A 15,879-nucleotide genomic window follows, 5' to 3' on the forward strand; every position below is an offset into this window, starting at 1 on the left:
AACTGCTGGCAGGAAGACCCATGTTCAAGGCCTGCCCAAGTCACATTCTGTCTATGTGACATTGGGCATTTAACCTTTCCATGTCCTGGACAACTCTGAGACCATAAGTGGCAGAATGGTTGCTGAGATGCATCAGATGAATGCTCCCTATACCACTAAACTCTTAAGTCCGGATTTTTTTTTAAGATCCTACTATAGCCTCTAAAAATTGCCTGCATAATGGCTGAACTTTTGGAAGAATAATTCTAATCTTAAAGTTCCAAAATTTCAAATAATTATTTTGGACTCTCTACAAGTGTAGTATCTCAGAATGCTAGAAACAAGTTGGGAAACATGTTTTAATCAATTTTTAAAAAACATTAACTGCCACTTAAATAAATTTTCTCAACAATGGTATAAATAACATTTAATTTTCCAACAAAATACATTAGGAAGTAGCTCCCCAAGAATTAAGTTGCCATACCATTCTGTTTAATTTGGCGTCATCTTTCCAGAAGCAAACTTAAGGTTGAAGAGACCATTATTAATCTCATGCAGAACATGCAATAGTTGAGGAAGAATAAAGAAAATCTAAGGAGATCAAGATAGTTGTCTTTAAATATTTATACAGCTAGTCCATGGGAAAGGGCTGAGTCCTATGCTGGGGAATTCAAAAGACAGAATTAAGGTCAATGGGTAGAAGTTTTATGGATGCAGATTTCAGCTCAAGTAAGGAAAAGTAAAATGGAAAGATGAAATATGAGAAGGTATCTGTAGGTGATTGAAACATGGTATTTATAAAGTCCCCAAATCACAAATATCAAGGAGAGACTCCACATGTTTATCCATATAAATATTATTTTTTTTTTCCAACTGATCATCACTGGTGTCATTCATCAGTGTTCACATACACACAAAATACACATACTACATGCTAGAGATACAGAGGGTTGCATTTGTCCCACCAAAGCCAAAGGAGTTGGTCAATCCAATGCGCCTACTTCCTGACTTCCACTCCTGGGCTGTCAATGGAACATAATTGAGGTCAAATTCAGGTTCCAAGCAGTCCAAGTTGAGGGTGGGTGGCAGCGTTCTATGGTAACAAGCCAAGGCGGTAAAAGCAGCTTCCAATGCTCCAGCAGCTCCTAACAGATGTCCTGTGGCTCCCTTGGTGGAAGACACTGCAAGGGAATGAGCGTGCTCTTTAAAGAGTTGTTTGATGGCCTTGTTTTCAGCAGCATCTCCTAGAGGTGTGGAAGTAGCATGTGCATTGACATAGGACACGTCTTCAGGAGAGATGCCTGCATCTTTGATTGCAGCAGCCATACATCTAATGAAGTTAAGAAAGATGTTTCATTTGGTAAATTATCAAGAATAAATGGTCCCTGTCTAGAACAATACTTTTATTAGTAACACAAAATGTGCATCTGTATCAGATAATGATGAAAATGATAATCTCCCTTAGAGATTACTCTTTAAAAAAGATAAATTTAGGTTAGAAACTTACTTTATCTTTAGGATATGTGGCAAGATTCCTTCATATTCATTTATTAAGATCTTCCTGTACATATACCCAAGGATTCAGACTTAACAATCCTTAACAAAATATGAGTGGTAAGTACCAAAGAAGAAAGAGAGCTGCCCCTGGGGTCAGGCAGGCTTCGAGTCATGTGCCCAACTCAGACAGGCTGTGTGACCCTGGGCCAGTCACTTAGCCAAGCAGCTTGAAGACTGTGAGTTGAAATGCATTTCCTTATTTGTACTGGTGGAGGAAATTTACACACCAAGAATTCCTTTACACCTATGAAAGCAAAGTTCAAAATATATACATATTCATCATATGTGTGCATATAACACATGTATGACCTTAAGCAAATTACTTAATCTTTCTGTTCTCAGTTTCCTAATCTATAAAATGAAGGGATTGTACTCAATGACCTCTGAGGTCTTTTCCAATTCCATGAAACTATGTTCTAACTAAACTGAATTTGTGATTTTTTTTTCCTGGGAAAAGTTCACGGCCTCAGGTGTAGCAGGGAGAGGAGGGAGGGAATAAGCATTCTATAGTGCCTATGATGTGCCAGGCACTATGCTCAGCACTGAGCAGAGCACACCATCTTTGCCCTTATCTGAGTCATTGATAAAATCATTAAAAACAAGTCAGGCCCAAGCACACATCTCCAGGGTACTCTAATGGGGAACTCTTGACCCACTGACATGCAATTATGGCAGGGAGGTGCAATCTGTATGAATGGAGGGAACCCCCACAGCAAGGAGATCACTGGAGGTTTCAAAGCCTTCATTTCTGGTCAATGAATAACCTGGCCCACAGATTGCCAGATTCTCAAGTAACTTTTGGAAAATATCTTCAGTGATGACAGTAAAGCAATCCTCAAAAGTCGAAAAGTAAATTAAAATTAAAATAAAGCTATGCTAAATTTTTTAAATATCTGTTGCAAAGAATATAATCTAAAGCTTTCCCTAACAGCTCTTCCTCAATATTCCAAGTATTTTTCTAATTTTCTTAAAACAAAAAAAACGAACTTCTTTGGCCAAAGACTTTACCACCTATTGAGTATCTTCTGATTTGGGGGCTGCCTATAATGCTGTGACAGGAAAGCTGATGAGAACAGAAAGAATAGAGACCCCTTTGTGGAGTGTGATTTGAAAAATGAAAACACCCCTTCCATGCCCCAGCCCAGCTGGCTAAAAACATCTCATCCACCAGCTCATCACCACATATGAAATTCCTAGCCTTAAATTTACTATTTCAAAGTCCAAGTGTATTTTTCTTGAGTTACAGAATAATATAATGTGGGAGGGCTGATATAATATCAAGGATTCATTTATCTAATTAACATATTATCCATCTACTCTCACAAAGGAAGAAAGCTTAGACCTACAAGCATGGGGCAAAAAACAAATAAGTTTGGATGGAATGAGGTCCTCTCTAGGGTCTTTGAGCACCACAGAGGGGATGGATGCTGAAGAATAAAACAGTCTTAGCTGAGGAACAAATGTGAAAAGCTCTACCTTACAGCCCCTGCTCCTTCTGAATCAGGTGCTGTTATATGGCCGGCATCCCCTGAAAGGCCATAGCCCAAGATTTCGGCATAGATCCTGGCTCCTCTCGCAACAGCATGTTCATATTCTTCCAGCACCAGGACAGCGGCTCCCTCGCCCATTACAAAGCCATCTCTCTTGAGATGGAATGGGCGGCAGGCTGACTTGGGATCCGAGTTTGTGCTCAGAGCCCGAGCCCTAGAAAATCCAGCCAGAGACAAGGGGCTGATGCAGGCATCCGTTCCTCCGGCCACCATCACATCGGCATCGCCATGCACAATAAATCTAAAAGAATCTCCCAAAGCGTGTGCTCCTGTGGTGCAGGCAGTTGATACAGCATGATTGGGTCCTTTGAGTTGGTAACGGATGCTGACTTGACCGGCTGCCATGTTAACCAGGATCTTAGGGACAAAGAAGGGGCTGACTTTGTTGTACCCTTTTGTCTGAAAAAGCATAGCTGTGTCGGAAATCACTTCCAGGGGAACCATCCCCATACCGATGGCAACACCGGCATTCCTTTGATCGGCTTCTGATTGAGGATGCCAACCAGAGTCTTGAATTGCTAACTCTGCTGCTCCAACGGCCAAGATGGTGGGAAAGGACATTGATTTTGCCTCTGACCCGGGCACAAAGCTTTCTTCATTAAACTGCCCTTCACCAGCCCCTTTGGGCACATAGGCAGCAACTTTGCAGGGGATATTCTTATACTCTTCACCCTCCAGTGAAACAATGCCACACTGTCCCTGGATGAGGCGATCCCACACCAGCTGAGTTCCAACCCCAAGAGGAGTTACTAATCCAATACCGGTGATCACAACCCGCCTTCGCCGCTTAGTCTGCGGCACAGCACACAAACACCTTGGTTTACTTCCAGCTAAGCAGGGCAGCAACCTGGAGTGCAGAATGCCACGGGAGCGTGCCACTTGGCTCACCTCCTGAAAGCAGCGTGGCAACATGGTGGAGACGGACGTGAGCAGCTTTCCTGCAACAGAGCAGAACAAAGCCATGAGACTGGGGGCCGTAACTACCCCTGCGGACAGAAGGGGGTGCTTGGGGAACGTGCTGAAGGCCCTCGTGAGGAAGCCTTCCACAAAAGCACTCACTGACTGCAGCCCTTCGGACAATGCCTGCGCCCGGAGCGCTGCCTGGAGCGCTGCAGGGCTGAGCCTGAGGGCCCCGCGCCCAGGACACCAGGCCGGCCCGGGGCTGACAGCACAGCCTCACGTGCGGCCCACAGAGGGCTGCTTTAGGACAGGGGTGCCTAACCTGATCCTCACAACTGCTTCCACTTCGCCGCTTTACTGTGTCATGCTGTGCACTTTATTTCACGTACCACTCTGGAAGAGAGACTGAGGCCGACTCTGAGCAGCCCTGCCTCCTTTAAGCGCGAGTCCGAGGACACAACCCGTACCACTCTACCTGGACCGCGACAGGGACATCCAGGAAGGACAACCGCCATCACGGACGCGCTTAAAGACAGGCTCCGTGCCACCAGGAAGGTTAGCCACACCTGCCCCGGGGAGTCCACCAGGAAGCTGCCCAGGCTACTCTCTACAGTGACCTCGAGCCCTTCCTAGCCCCGGTCTAGGACCCTGGGGTGATCTGTGACCTTTGACCTACGGATCCGCAAGAGCAGAGTTTCCAAGGTAGGAAGGTGCTCACACCAAGAAATCACTGGCAGGAACTACAATAAATACTTATTAATGGTCTGCTAGCCCTAACCCTCGGCACTCTCACGCGAACCCGGACCCCCGGTGCCCGCTTCATTAGACGAGGGACCGGCTGCCCGGCTGCCCGGTGAGGCAGCCCCGGGCCCGACACGGGCCCCCCAATCGCACCGCGGAGCCTCCTAACGCCGGCTAAACGTGGAATGGATGAGGGCGGGCACGACAGCACCCTCCTCCGGCCGGCGCGGGGCACCATGGCAACCTTTTTGCCATTTTACATCCGAGTAAACTGAGGCTCAGAGGCCGCCTCCGCTCGGCCCCACGACCGTTCCCATCTCTAGGCTGCCAAATCATTTCGTTGAAAAGAACTGCCCTGAAGACATTCGGGTGGGTGGCGTTGGCCAAAGGAGAAAACTGGGGCGGAAAGGGATAAAATCCTAGATGTCCGGCTGCAAGGGCCCACGGGCGTCATCTCGCTCCACAAACTCATTTTACAGGAGGGGAAACTGAGGCCCGGTGCGACCTAGCACCTTACACGCGGGGTACGTTCGCTTTACAGAGAAGGAAACTGAGACCCCGAGAGGAGAGGGCCTCTCCCTGGGTTGCCCGGGTTGGAATAATCAGGGGCAGATTTTAAACCTTCTCCCCAAGACAAAGACGACCACGCCTGTCGGAAAAGGAACCCTGATGGAGGTCACGGGGCGGGACCTATTGGTGACGTCACGTCCCCCGCCCGCTCACGTCTAGCTCCTGCGCGAAGGGAGGGCTCCCAGCGCCTGCGCAAAGGAAGGCTCCCAGCGCCTGCGCAGAGGAGACAAAGGCTCTCGGCGTCTGCGTAGCAGATTTGATGGCTGCCGGAAGCCTCTTCCAACGGCTAGGCCGCCCATGTGGAGCTCGCCTTTGGGCCGAGTCGGAAGGGTTTGGAGAAGCGAGGATCTCAGGGTCGCCTCTTTAAGAGGAAAGAGAGGGAAGAGGGACACGGCTCCCAGCTCCTGGTACCTGGGTCCGGCCTCGCGCCGCCACCATCTGCCTCCTTTAGATGACGCGATACGCAACGCCCCTCCCCCCTCCGTCCTTGCCTGATGAAGAGTGGGGGCGTGGCCTTGCCCTCCTTTTCTCCCTTCCCCCACTTCCCTTCTCTAGACTCCAGGCCTGCGCTATGGGAGGGGAAGCAGCGTCGCGTGAGCCCACGTAGCACTCCCTCCTGCGCCAGCTTTGCGCATGCGCTTCGAGCCGTCCAGTCAAAAGCGGCCTTGCAGGCTCGGGCGATGGGAGTGTCTTGCGTTGGGGCAGCCTTTTTTTTTTTTTAATTTAAATACAATAGCTGTTAAAACATAATTCGACCCGATACTATTCCTCAGGCATGGTCCAACCTCATCTTACAAATAAGGAAACTGAGGCACACGGATTTAAGTTAATTGCCCAAGGCCCCAAAGCCGCTAAGGAGCGGCCAGGATTTGCTCCCAAAGCTGGTGACGGCAAAGCCACCGCGCCAGTGACCAAGCCGGGGCTGTGCCAGGCGCTGCGTGTTGGGCCTGCCCTCCCCCGGGCGCCCTTTGGGGCGCGGGCTCCTTGTCTGAGCGTGGAGAGCGTCCTTCAGCCCGAGCCTTTCGGGGTGAGAAGAGAGGCGCAGCCACGTGACCTGAGGCCCTGCCACGTGTGACCTGAGGCCCTGCCACGTGGCCTCGTTCTGTGGAGGCCCTGCACCTGGAGCCCAGCAGATGCCAGGTTGTGGAGCCCGCTGCCTTCCTGGAGATCTCTTCCAGCTCCCCATCTTCAGGAGGATCGCAGGAGATAATGGCCGGGCAGCAGAAGAGGCAGCTAGGAAGCCTTCCAGGAGGCGCGTCTTCGTCCTTGGAGGACTTGCCCTCTGGCGCCTCCGCGGATCACTGAGAACATGGGCTCTAGAGACTGGCTGTGGTCTCGCGTCTGCTACCTGCAGTCAACCTGGCCACGTTGAAGCGGGCTGGCCCTCGGAGGGCAGACACGCTGGGATGCCCGGAGAAGCCTTGGTGGGACCTCCCGGAGTTGTTACCGAGTTGTCTTAGCCCGCCTCGGGTTCTCCCTGATAGTAGCCCTTAAGTCCTGGGCCATGTCTCTGGCACAGTCCTGCGATGACAGGTCGCAGCCCCCCGACCCCCAATCCATGGGGCTGCCCCCTTTGGAGCCTTTGATGACTTGGATCACACTACATCACTAGAAAGGTGGGCCTTGGCTTCAGGGTTGTTCCAGCGCAATGCAGCCTCCCACATGAAGCCCAATCCTTCCTTCCTCCTGTTCGGTTCTTGGCCCGATTCACCGTGTATCCGCAGGATGGGTCTGACATACGTACGCAAAGAAACGAGCTCTGAGGGTCATCCAACCAACAGAACAGCATCATCTGGACCGTGGACGTTCCTAAGACCCCTGGATAGTTAGACCAAACTTTCTGTATGTGTGTGTGTGTGTGACTGTGGATCTCATTCAGGAGACTGCCGTCCACCAACAGCAGCACCTTGAGGGCCTTACTATAGGGAATCTCTTCTCTTTGGGTCATGGATTAGACTTCCTCCATGACAGTGGGCCTATCGTGGAGGTTATGTGGCTATATTTCTTATTATAAAAGTAAATTAATTTTAATGGATAGGAGGTACTCAGCAGCTACTTGCACTCATTCTTGTGCATCAGTGGTTCTCAGTATGGACTGGGGATCAATAAGGATCTCTGAGATTCTTTCAGATCCATGAGGTCAAAACTATTTTCATAACAATATTAAGATGTTTTAAACATCTAATATAGTAAATGTGGACAGATAAACCCCACATAAGCCAAAGCTCAATAATTTTTAAGAGGATAAAGTGGTTCTGAGGCCAAAAAGTTTGAGAACTATTTCTACAGAATGTTTTGCCACAGAACTGTAGTAATGAGTAGTTTCCCCAGGTTTCCCAAGTGCTTCATAAACTTACTTTAAAATATTAGAGTACAGTTACATGTAACATTCTTTTATCATATTACAAGATAATATTGGATAAGGGGACGAATCAGTTAAAAAAAGAATCAGAGAATGGGCAAATAGCAACTTCATTTTATTCCAGATTCTGATTCCCTCGCTTGTGGGAGGGAGAGAAAATTGTGGCATTTTCAGTAACTCTTGTGACTGGAATATGTCAAGAGCTGTCTACATCTCCTCTGAAAAATACTTCAATATGTTTTCAGCACCATAAAGGCAGCTGAATGGTGAAGTAGATATCACACTGGATCTGGAATCTGGAAGACCATAATTCAGAGACCACTTCAAACACTAGCTGTGTAAACTTGGGCCATTAACCTCTCTGTGCCTCAGTTACCAATCTCAGGATAATATTTATAAAGTGCTTTGCAAAGCTTGAAAGGACTATATAAATTTCACTGGTTTCAGGGATTACAGAGATCTGGATTTTAATACACAATGTGACTTTAGTTGTGGGACCTTGGATAAATAACTTTACTTTTCTGGATCTTAGTTTCCTTAGCTCTAAGTTAAGTAGCCATAGGTGAAAATGCTCTGATATAGTAGTGTAAAATTGTATTACCTATAGTATAAAGTTAAAATTACTGAATATTACATTGAATTCAGATAATTTACAATCTATCTCCATATATTTTACTACTCTACTAACTTTGCATTTCAGTTAAGTTGGTCTACTCCCTATTCCCCAAAATATATGTTCCCCAACCTCTTTTTTCACTCATTCCTCTAACCTAAATGACTTCCCTGTTCTAAGCTCTCGTATTTTTTCCCCAATGAAGTCTTCCAACCCTATTCAATGCCATTGTGTCTCCCTCCTCTCAATTCATAACATACACCCACTTATTTAGTAAATATGTATTGCCTTGTGTTGTTACTTAAGTAAGGGGAAAGAGTTGAACAGGGGATGACTGATCAATAGAATTCTACCATTCATTTAATCAGGCTACAGGGTGTTTAATTGTGAGTGATGCTTTTTCCAGCGGGTAAGGATTTTAGACTTTTGAATGGTCAGCTGAAGATTGTTTCTTGTAAATGGCGCTGTTGCCCTTTTCCTGCATATTTGCTGGTGTGAGAAAATGGGAATCTGAGAATTTCACCAACCCCAGTTTAATCAGTCAGGAAGACTGTCAGCTCTTAGGAGTCATCTCTAGTGAAAGGACTGAACTCTTGAGGAAGTTCTGAGGATTGTTCTGTGGCCCTTACTGAATGCAGTAAGGTCAGGAGGGTATATTTTTCTTCTCCAATCCTGGCAGTACTGCAGCAGGATCTTGACACAGAAGTGCGTAACAGAGGTATTTGAACACAGCAGGAAAACTGAAAGAGGCTGCTTCCCAAACCCCAAACATGTCCAAAGAATCTAGAATAAAGCGAGATTGGCATCTGCAGCTGAGAAGACGGTAGACCTCAGAGCTAAGAACTAGAGAAAACAGAACCTAAGGTCTTCTCATTGTCCTTAACTAGAGTTCCAGTTCTTTTAGGAGTATAACTGTGCCTTCGCCAAAGACTTCAAGTAAAACAGATGCTGTAAGAAACAGACTGTAACCAATGGGCAGAAGTGGATGTTCTTCAAAAAGCAGGCCCAAGGAGCCCAGCTAAGCAGTCCACCCAGCCAAGAGGTCTCACCCAGCACAGAACAGTTCAGGGACACCTCAAGGGACCGACGGAGGCCCTGCTCCATCAGAGGGGTAACTTGCTACATAGCATGTTTGTTTGGTTTTTTAAATTCATTTTGAACTTAAATACAAAAAGACAAAATAACCAAATTTCCATGCAAACAGCATATAAGGGGGATTCAAACCATGAATGTTTTTCACACTGTAAATAAATTATGCTTGGTTTTCAAAGCTACCCTGCTTTTCTGTGCTTCCTTCTAAGTTTTCTTTTGTTCTCTGCTGTGCACTTGTCATTTTTTTCTCCTTCCTTCCTCACCTCACAAATCTGTGTATCCATGTACAGTATTACTGTATGTGCTTCTGTTTATCAGATCTGCCTTCATCGGCCTTTTCAGCTGATTCAGGCATTTCTAATACTCTTAGACTTAGTCGTTCCAAGTTCTCAGAACAACGTGGCTGTTACCGTGCACAGCATTCTCCTGGTTGTGCTCATTTCACTCTTCATTATTTCAAACGAGTCTTTCCATGTTTTTTTAAAATCAATTCTAAACAATCTGAATCAATTCTAAAATCATTCTTTATAGCACAGCAGTATTCCATCAAAACCATTCCATTTCACTGACATTGTGAATTTATTGGCATAGTTGGTCAAAACAACTCCTTATAATTGCTTTAATTTCATCTTCATTAGTGGTTTATTCACCCTTTCCATTTTTAATACTAGTGAGTGGGCTTTCAGCTCTTTTTAAAAAATCATTAAGCAATGGTTTATCTATTTTTATTGTTTTTTCATAAAACCAATTCCTAGCTTTAGTTATTAATTCAGTGGTTTTCTTCTACTCAATTTTATTGATTTTACCTTTAATTTTTTGGATTTTCAATTCAGTGTTTCATTGGGGACTTTTAATTTGTTCTTTTTCTAATTTTTTAAATTGTCTACCCAATTCACTGGTCTGTTCTTTGCCTCTTTTATTAATATGAGCATTTTATTCACATTTATATAATTTATGTATCATTGATATTATTTATACATCATATCTATACCATTTCTATTATTTATATCCTAAGCATATATTCATTTTCTTCTGATTACTGCTTTGCTACATCCCATAGGTTTGAGCATGTTGTCTCATTATTGTCATTCTCTTTAACGAAGTTATGGACTGTTTCTGTGATTTGTTCTTTAACGCACTCATTCTTTAAGATTGGGTTGTTTAGTCTTTAATTAGTTTTTACAGATTGAAAATTGCTACGCTAACATACAATTGTTACCATAGTTATCATGTTTCCCCCATAGTTTTTTCTCTTTTTCCCTTTTGGTTTTTGATTGTAAACTCTGAAGGGGAAAGGAGCATGTCTTGTATTTGTTTGCATGCCCCATTGCACGTACCATGTTATCGTGGACACAGTGGGCATTTGATAAATGTCACATGGTCCCTTTTAGTTTTAAAAGTATACGGTTCTATTACCTGTTGCTTTTGTGATTGATTGCCTATGAGCTCAGAATGTCACTTACCGCTTCCAGTTCCTGAAGAACTTGTTACTTCCTGCTATTTAATGATGTCCAATGTTTTTAAGTGAACCAAACAAAACTCAGTGATACTTATGGTACTGAATTAAACTTAGTGCGGCAGTATAAGTTCACTTAGTAGTCTTTTTATCAAAAATTGTTTAGCCATATGGGTTCAAGTCAAAAGCTGGCCATTTTCCCACTAATTTAACAATAGTGCCACCATGTGACAACATTAAAAATGCTGTTTTCCACCAATAAATGTGAAATTAAAGAAAATTCACAAAAAGCAAACAAGAAAAATACAAATACAACTTAGAAATCATAAATCAGTATGGATCCATAGAGGGATGTTTTTTGGCAGCTCAAAATAATAATGTGTAAAGAAAGATTAGGAGGTAGTTTAATCTTCACCTCTATGAAAACATTACTGTTTGGAAGATAATGGCCAACTTTTCATTGAGGTCAAAAGGTGCAAACATGAAAAATAGGGAAAGAAAGAGGTAAGTTGAAAATAAGAAAAGAACAGCCTGATTGCACAGGGGAAAGACTCCTGGGTTTGGAATAGGAAGGCCTTGAGTCTTCAAACCCTGGCTCTGCCATTTACTGTCCGCATGGCCTCTGGCAAGTCACTGACTCTCCTTGGCCCGGTTTTCTCATTTGTAAAAAATGAGGGGCCTAGACCACCTACCTTTTAAGATCACTTACAGCTCTACATTTGTGATCCTAATATTGAGGCTTCTTACTAAAAATTTTAATGGATTTGCAGCTGTCCTGAGTGACTTAAACTAGAAGCAATTTTATACAAACTTTAGAATGAGGAGGAACCGATTGAATAACTTACTGGACAATTCATAGATGAGTCGTTTCTATATTTTCTTGAATTACTTGGGATTTCCACAAGGCAGAGAACTAGAAGAGAAAGGATAGCCTCCAGATTTGTATCTCCAACTGTCTACTGGACATCACAAACTAAATATCCCATCTCAAGCTTAACTTGTCCAAAACTGACCTCATTATTTTTCCCACCAAACCCTTTCCTCTTCCTAATTACCCTATTACTATCATGGAGGGCACCACAAGCTAGGTGTTATCCTCAACTTCTGACTCTCTCTTACCACCCATAAAAATCTAATCATTTGCCACCCTACTTTCATAACATCTCTCATAGAGGTCCTCTTCTCCCCTTACCAGAGTGTAGGTCCTTAACATCTTATGCAATAGCCTGATAGCTGGTCTTAGTGTCCTAACTCTTCCTATCCTCCCCTATCCTAGTCCATCATCCACTCAGCTATCAAATTGATCTTCCAAATGCACAGGTCTGACCACGTTACCTCTTTGTTCCATAAATCTCAGTGTTTTCCTATTAACCTCCAGTGTCAAAAATAAAATCTTCTGTTTGACTTTTAAAGTACTTCACTCCCTGGCCCTTTCCTGCCTTTCTAGTCTTCTTATATCTTATTCCCTCCCCCACTCATTCCACCCCTTCCAAAATATTCTGTGATCCAACAACAGTCTTCCATGCAGTTCCTCAAACAAGAAACTCCATTGCTTGACTACATGCATTTTCAATGTCTCCTGTGTGAGGAATTCTCTCCTCATCTCCACTCCCTTGATTCCCTGGCTTCAAGTCTCAGCCCAAATCCTTCCTTCTTGAAGAATACTATCTCTATTGGCCTTAATGCTAGTTCCTCCCCTCTGTGATTATCTTGTTATCCTGTATTTTTGTTTGTACAGTCGTTATTGAGGTCTTTGTGAGTAGGGACTGTTTGTTTATTTTTGTATCCCATTGCTTAGCCCAGTGTCTGACACACAGTAAGTGCTTAATAAATGCCTGTTGTCTTGGATGGATCTCCTGTAGAAGATCTGTGCAAAGATGTGGATAAAAATCGTACAGGATGAGAGGAAGTAGATAGATTGATATCTGTACTCAAGGAAGGAAGTGCCCACAAAGATGAGCTCACAGACCAGTCCACTGAAGTTTGTCCTTCCATGTGCAGATTACAACCTTTTCTTGATAGCACACACAGTTTTCAAAAATTGTTATTACACCAGGCTGTCCCATTGGGCAAGATAACTTAGTTTAACGAAGAGATAGCTCTGGATCTTACTGTCGTGGAAACTTTTCTGAAATCTCTATTATAGCAAGCTGAGAATAGGGGCATGATAAAAACTGCCAGCTTTCTCTCATATGTTCCCAGAGTCTTTTCCTTTAGCAACCTGAAATGAGGTTGGCTTCTTCCAGCTTCTTTTTGGTAGCCACAAGTACCTGAGATGTCTCTAAGATAGAAGAGTCTGGAAGGGGTCTGAAGAAGGCTGGAGCCACTCTCACCAACCCCTCACGTGGAGGGGACAATACATCTCCACCAATAAGGAGTCCCATACCAATGGGATTTGGGACAAGAGTTATGCTAAAAAATAAATACAGCACAATTGACCACCTCTCCATACTTAGCTAGAATGGTCAGTTGAAAAGAATCATATAGTCTATATCCAGGACCTCACATAAAGCCTACCCCTCTTGGTTGGACTTGCTGTAGCTTGAATTCTACTAGTCTAGGTTTTAAGATTTCACGTTAGTATGTCTATAAGGAGGCATTTAAGTAGGATTTTAGTCAACATGAACTGTAGTGTAAATGAACATAACTCAGTTGGAAAACAACACTGGGAAAACTGGAGTGAATCCAACTCTTCAAAGTTCACCATAATCATTAAAAAAAAAAAGTCACCAGCATTTGAAACAACTGAAATAGATTACATGGTTAGGACTTTGGTAAGAGAATTGAAACAGAATCCCTAACAGGGGGTACCTTACCAAGGCATTTCAAAAGGAAATACCATAGCAACATGTCAGAAAAAACGTTTCAGGAGTAAGTATAGTCAAAAGCTGCGGAAGCATTTGGGAACATAAGGAAGGAGCAATATCCTTCAGTTTGGTTGCAAACCTCCCTCCATGTACGATGCATGCCTCAGACAGATCCCTCTGGGGAGACATAACTATTTGGCTGAGAAACCTTTGAAACTTTGATGTTACATACATTATACGTAAGGGAGAATGACTTTAGATTGGGAGAGAGAGGTGGGAAAGCCTGAATTTTAAGAGACCAGGCAAGAGAAAAAGCACACACACATAAGCTATTACCCTCCGCTTTAGAAAGTGGCTCTTATCCTCAACCCCAAGAAGTCCGTTGTACCTCTAGACTAGAGTCTAGAGATGTATGTCTAACCCACTACCTTTTTTGGAGATTGGAGAGTAGAGAAGTGAGAGCCCTGCCAAGGCCTTCCTCCTGCCCCACCCAGAGGTGGACATCACAGTGTCTCTAGCGATGTGGAGTGGGACATTCTGGACCTTATCTATCCTTGTAATCAGGCCTCCCTGAGTCCCTGTGACCATGGTTTAGTCTCATTACATTGGTAAATGGAGTTCATTAATAATCATGATTTCATTTCAGTGACATCATAGGACATGAAGTTAGATTAAATGAAGTCAGACTAAATATTTCAGGAAAAATAAAGGGCCTGGCATTGCTGTGCTGTGGTTGTGACCTTCAAAAAGGGGGTGAGGTCACCTATAGGGAGAGAGAACAGAGAAGTGAGATAGACTAGAGTATTCCTTTGAGGGGACTCTAAAAGCTGTGAGTCATTTAAAAAATGTGGGTCATTTTATTTGTATATCAAATACATAAGTTATATTTGTAAGAAGCAAATGCAGAGGTAGTCAGTTTTTTAGCCAATAGCTAAACAAAACTGTTTAGCGTGGGTGCAAGAGAAAAGTTGGATGGTTCTTTGAGTGAACCAGAATTTAGTTCTGGAATATTTTACTTTACGGGTGCAGGAGGAATCAAAGAAGTTCCATGCTTCTGATTTTCAGTAAGAACACAATAAAATCTAGGAGGAACTGGGAGATGAGAAAAGGTAATAAAAGTTTGGGTCAGATGGAAACAAAGTGATGATCCAAGAGTACCCTTGAGGTTGGTGCACTTGAATGCTGCTACAACCAGTCCTAATTACCAATTTAAAATTCACAATCCATTTATTACATTCAGCCTTCCTAGAGGGGATTGTATTGTCAGATCTTTGAATAAGAAGGAGAGAAACTACTTGTCAGATCTGAAGGAAGTTGATGTTCTAGATGTAGAAGCTGGATAGGAATAAGAGATAAAGTCCATCTCAACAGAGCTGACACAGTCTGCCAATAAAAGGAGAAACCTGGTCTTTAGAGGATAATGGGAGATTAGAGACAAAAGGGGACGTCAGCAGTATCATTCTGTACTTCCCTGAGAGAAATGGTGCCAGTGACAGGGATACTGGGGATGACAAATAGATTACAGTAATATAAAGGGAAGAAAACTTAGTCTAAGACGGGATTGGTGGCGGGAACAGAAGTTGAAATAAGATTCATGTAACTTTGTGAAGGAAAAAAAAAATGACAGGATTCCTTGAAGAACTGGATGTAGGATGTAAAAAGAAGTAAAATGGCCGGGACAGGGACATTGAGATTGCTGAGGTGTGGCTACTAGCTTTAGTCAGGGGGCCTCAGTCTGAATCTTAACACTGCTACTCGCTGCCTCTGCGATGGACACATGGCAACCTTTTCCTCAATTATAAATGAGGGGGGTGAGTAGATGATGTTTCAGCTTTAAATACTGGAGTTCATTCATCTGAGGAAAAGTCAGTTCAACAACAAATTTATTAACAGTAACAAGGCACTCATTATCAGGGGAAGATACTGTGGATACAAAAATAAAGGTTTCTGTGCTAAAGAGTTGATGATATAAGAGGAAAGATGCGTTTACAGATAAGCATAATACATATGCAAGAAAGCCAAAAGTTCATCATTATGGGTACTCCCTCCATAGTGTTGACCTGAAAACTTGGTTAAAGAAAAGGCAACAGGCTAATTGCATACATTTTATGATTTAATTAATTAATCAATCAATTCCCTATTAAAGGTAACGGTAACATAATGCATTATGGAGCCAGAAATGTTCTGGCTACCCAGTGCAGAAATCTTCTGGCTTATATACATTATGCTGTGAGAAAGGAACTTTCCTAGTT

At 43.6% G+C, this 15,879-nt stretch overlaps 1 protein-coding gene across 2 annotated transcripts; it reads right to left on the reverse strand.

Moving 5' to 3' along the window:
• Positions 1-389: 389 nt before the first annotated feature.
• OXSM (3-oxoacyl-ACP synthase, mitochondrial) lies at positions 390-9,709 on the reverse strand. Of its 2 annotated transcripts, none has more exons than XM_072651156.1 (3): positions 5,451-9,709; positions 3,013-4,024; positions 390-1,309 (listed from the first exon to the last, which is right to left on the reverse strand). In XM_072651156.1, the coding sequence occupies exons 2-3, from the start codon at positions 3,996-3,998 to the stop codon at positions 907-909; spliced, it is 1,389 nt and encodes a 462-aa protein (XP_072507257.1). In that variant the 5' UTR covers positions 3,999-4,024; positions 5,451-9,709; the 3' UTR covers positions 390-906. The 2 variants fall into 2 exon arrangements, with proteins under 2 accessions (XP_072507257.1, XP_072507256.1); XM_072651155.1 differs by having other exon boundaries at positions 5,709-5,949.
• Between the last annotated feature and the right edge of the window lie 6,170 nt (positions 9,710-15,879).

This window comes from Notamacropus eugenii, chromosome 3 (genome assembly GCF_028372415.1).
Source record: "Notamacropus eugenii isolate mMacEug1 chromosome 3, mMacEug1.pri_v2, whole genome shotgun sequence".
Lineage (NCBI taxonomy): Eukaryota > Metazoa > Chordata > Mammalia > Diprotodontia > Macropodidae > Notamacropus > Notamacropus eugenii.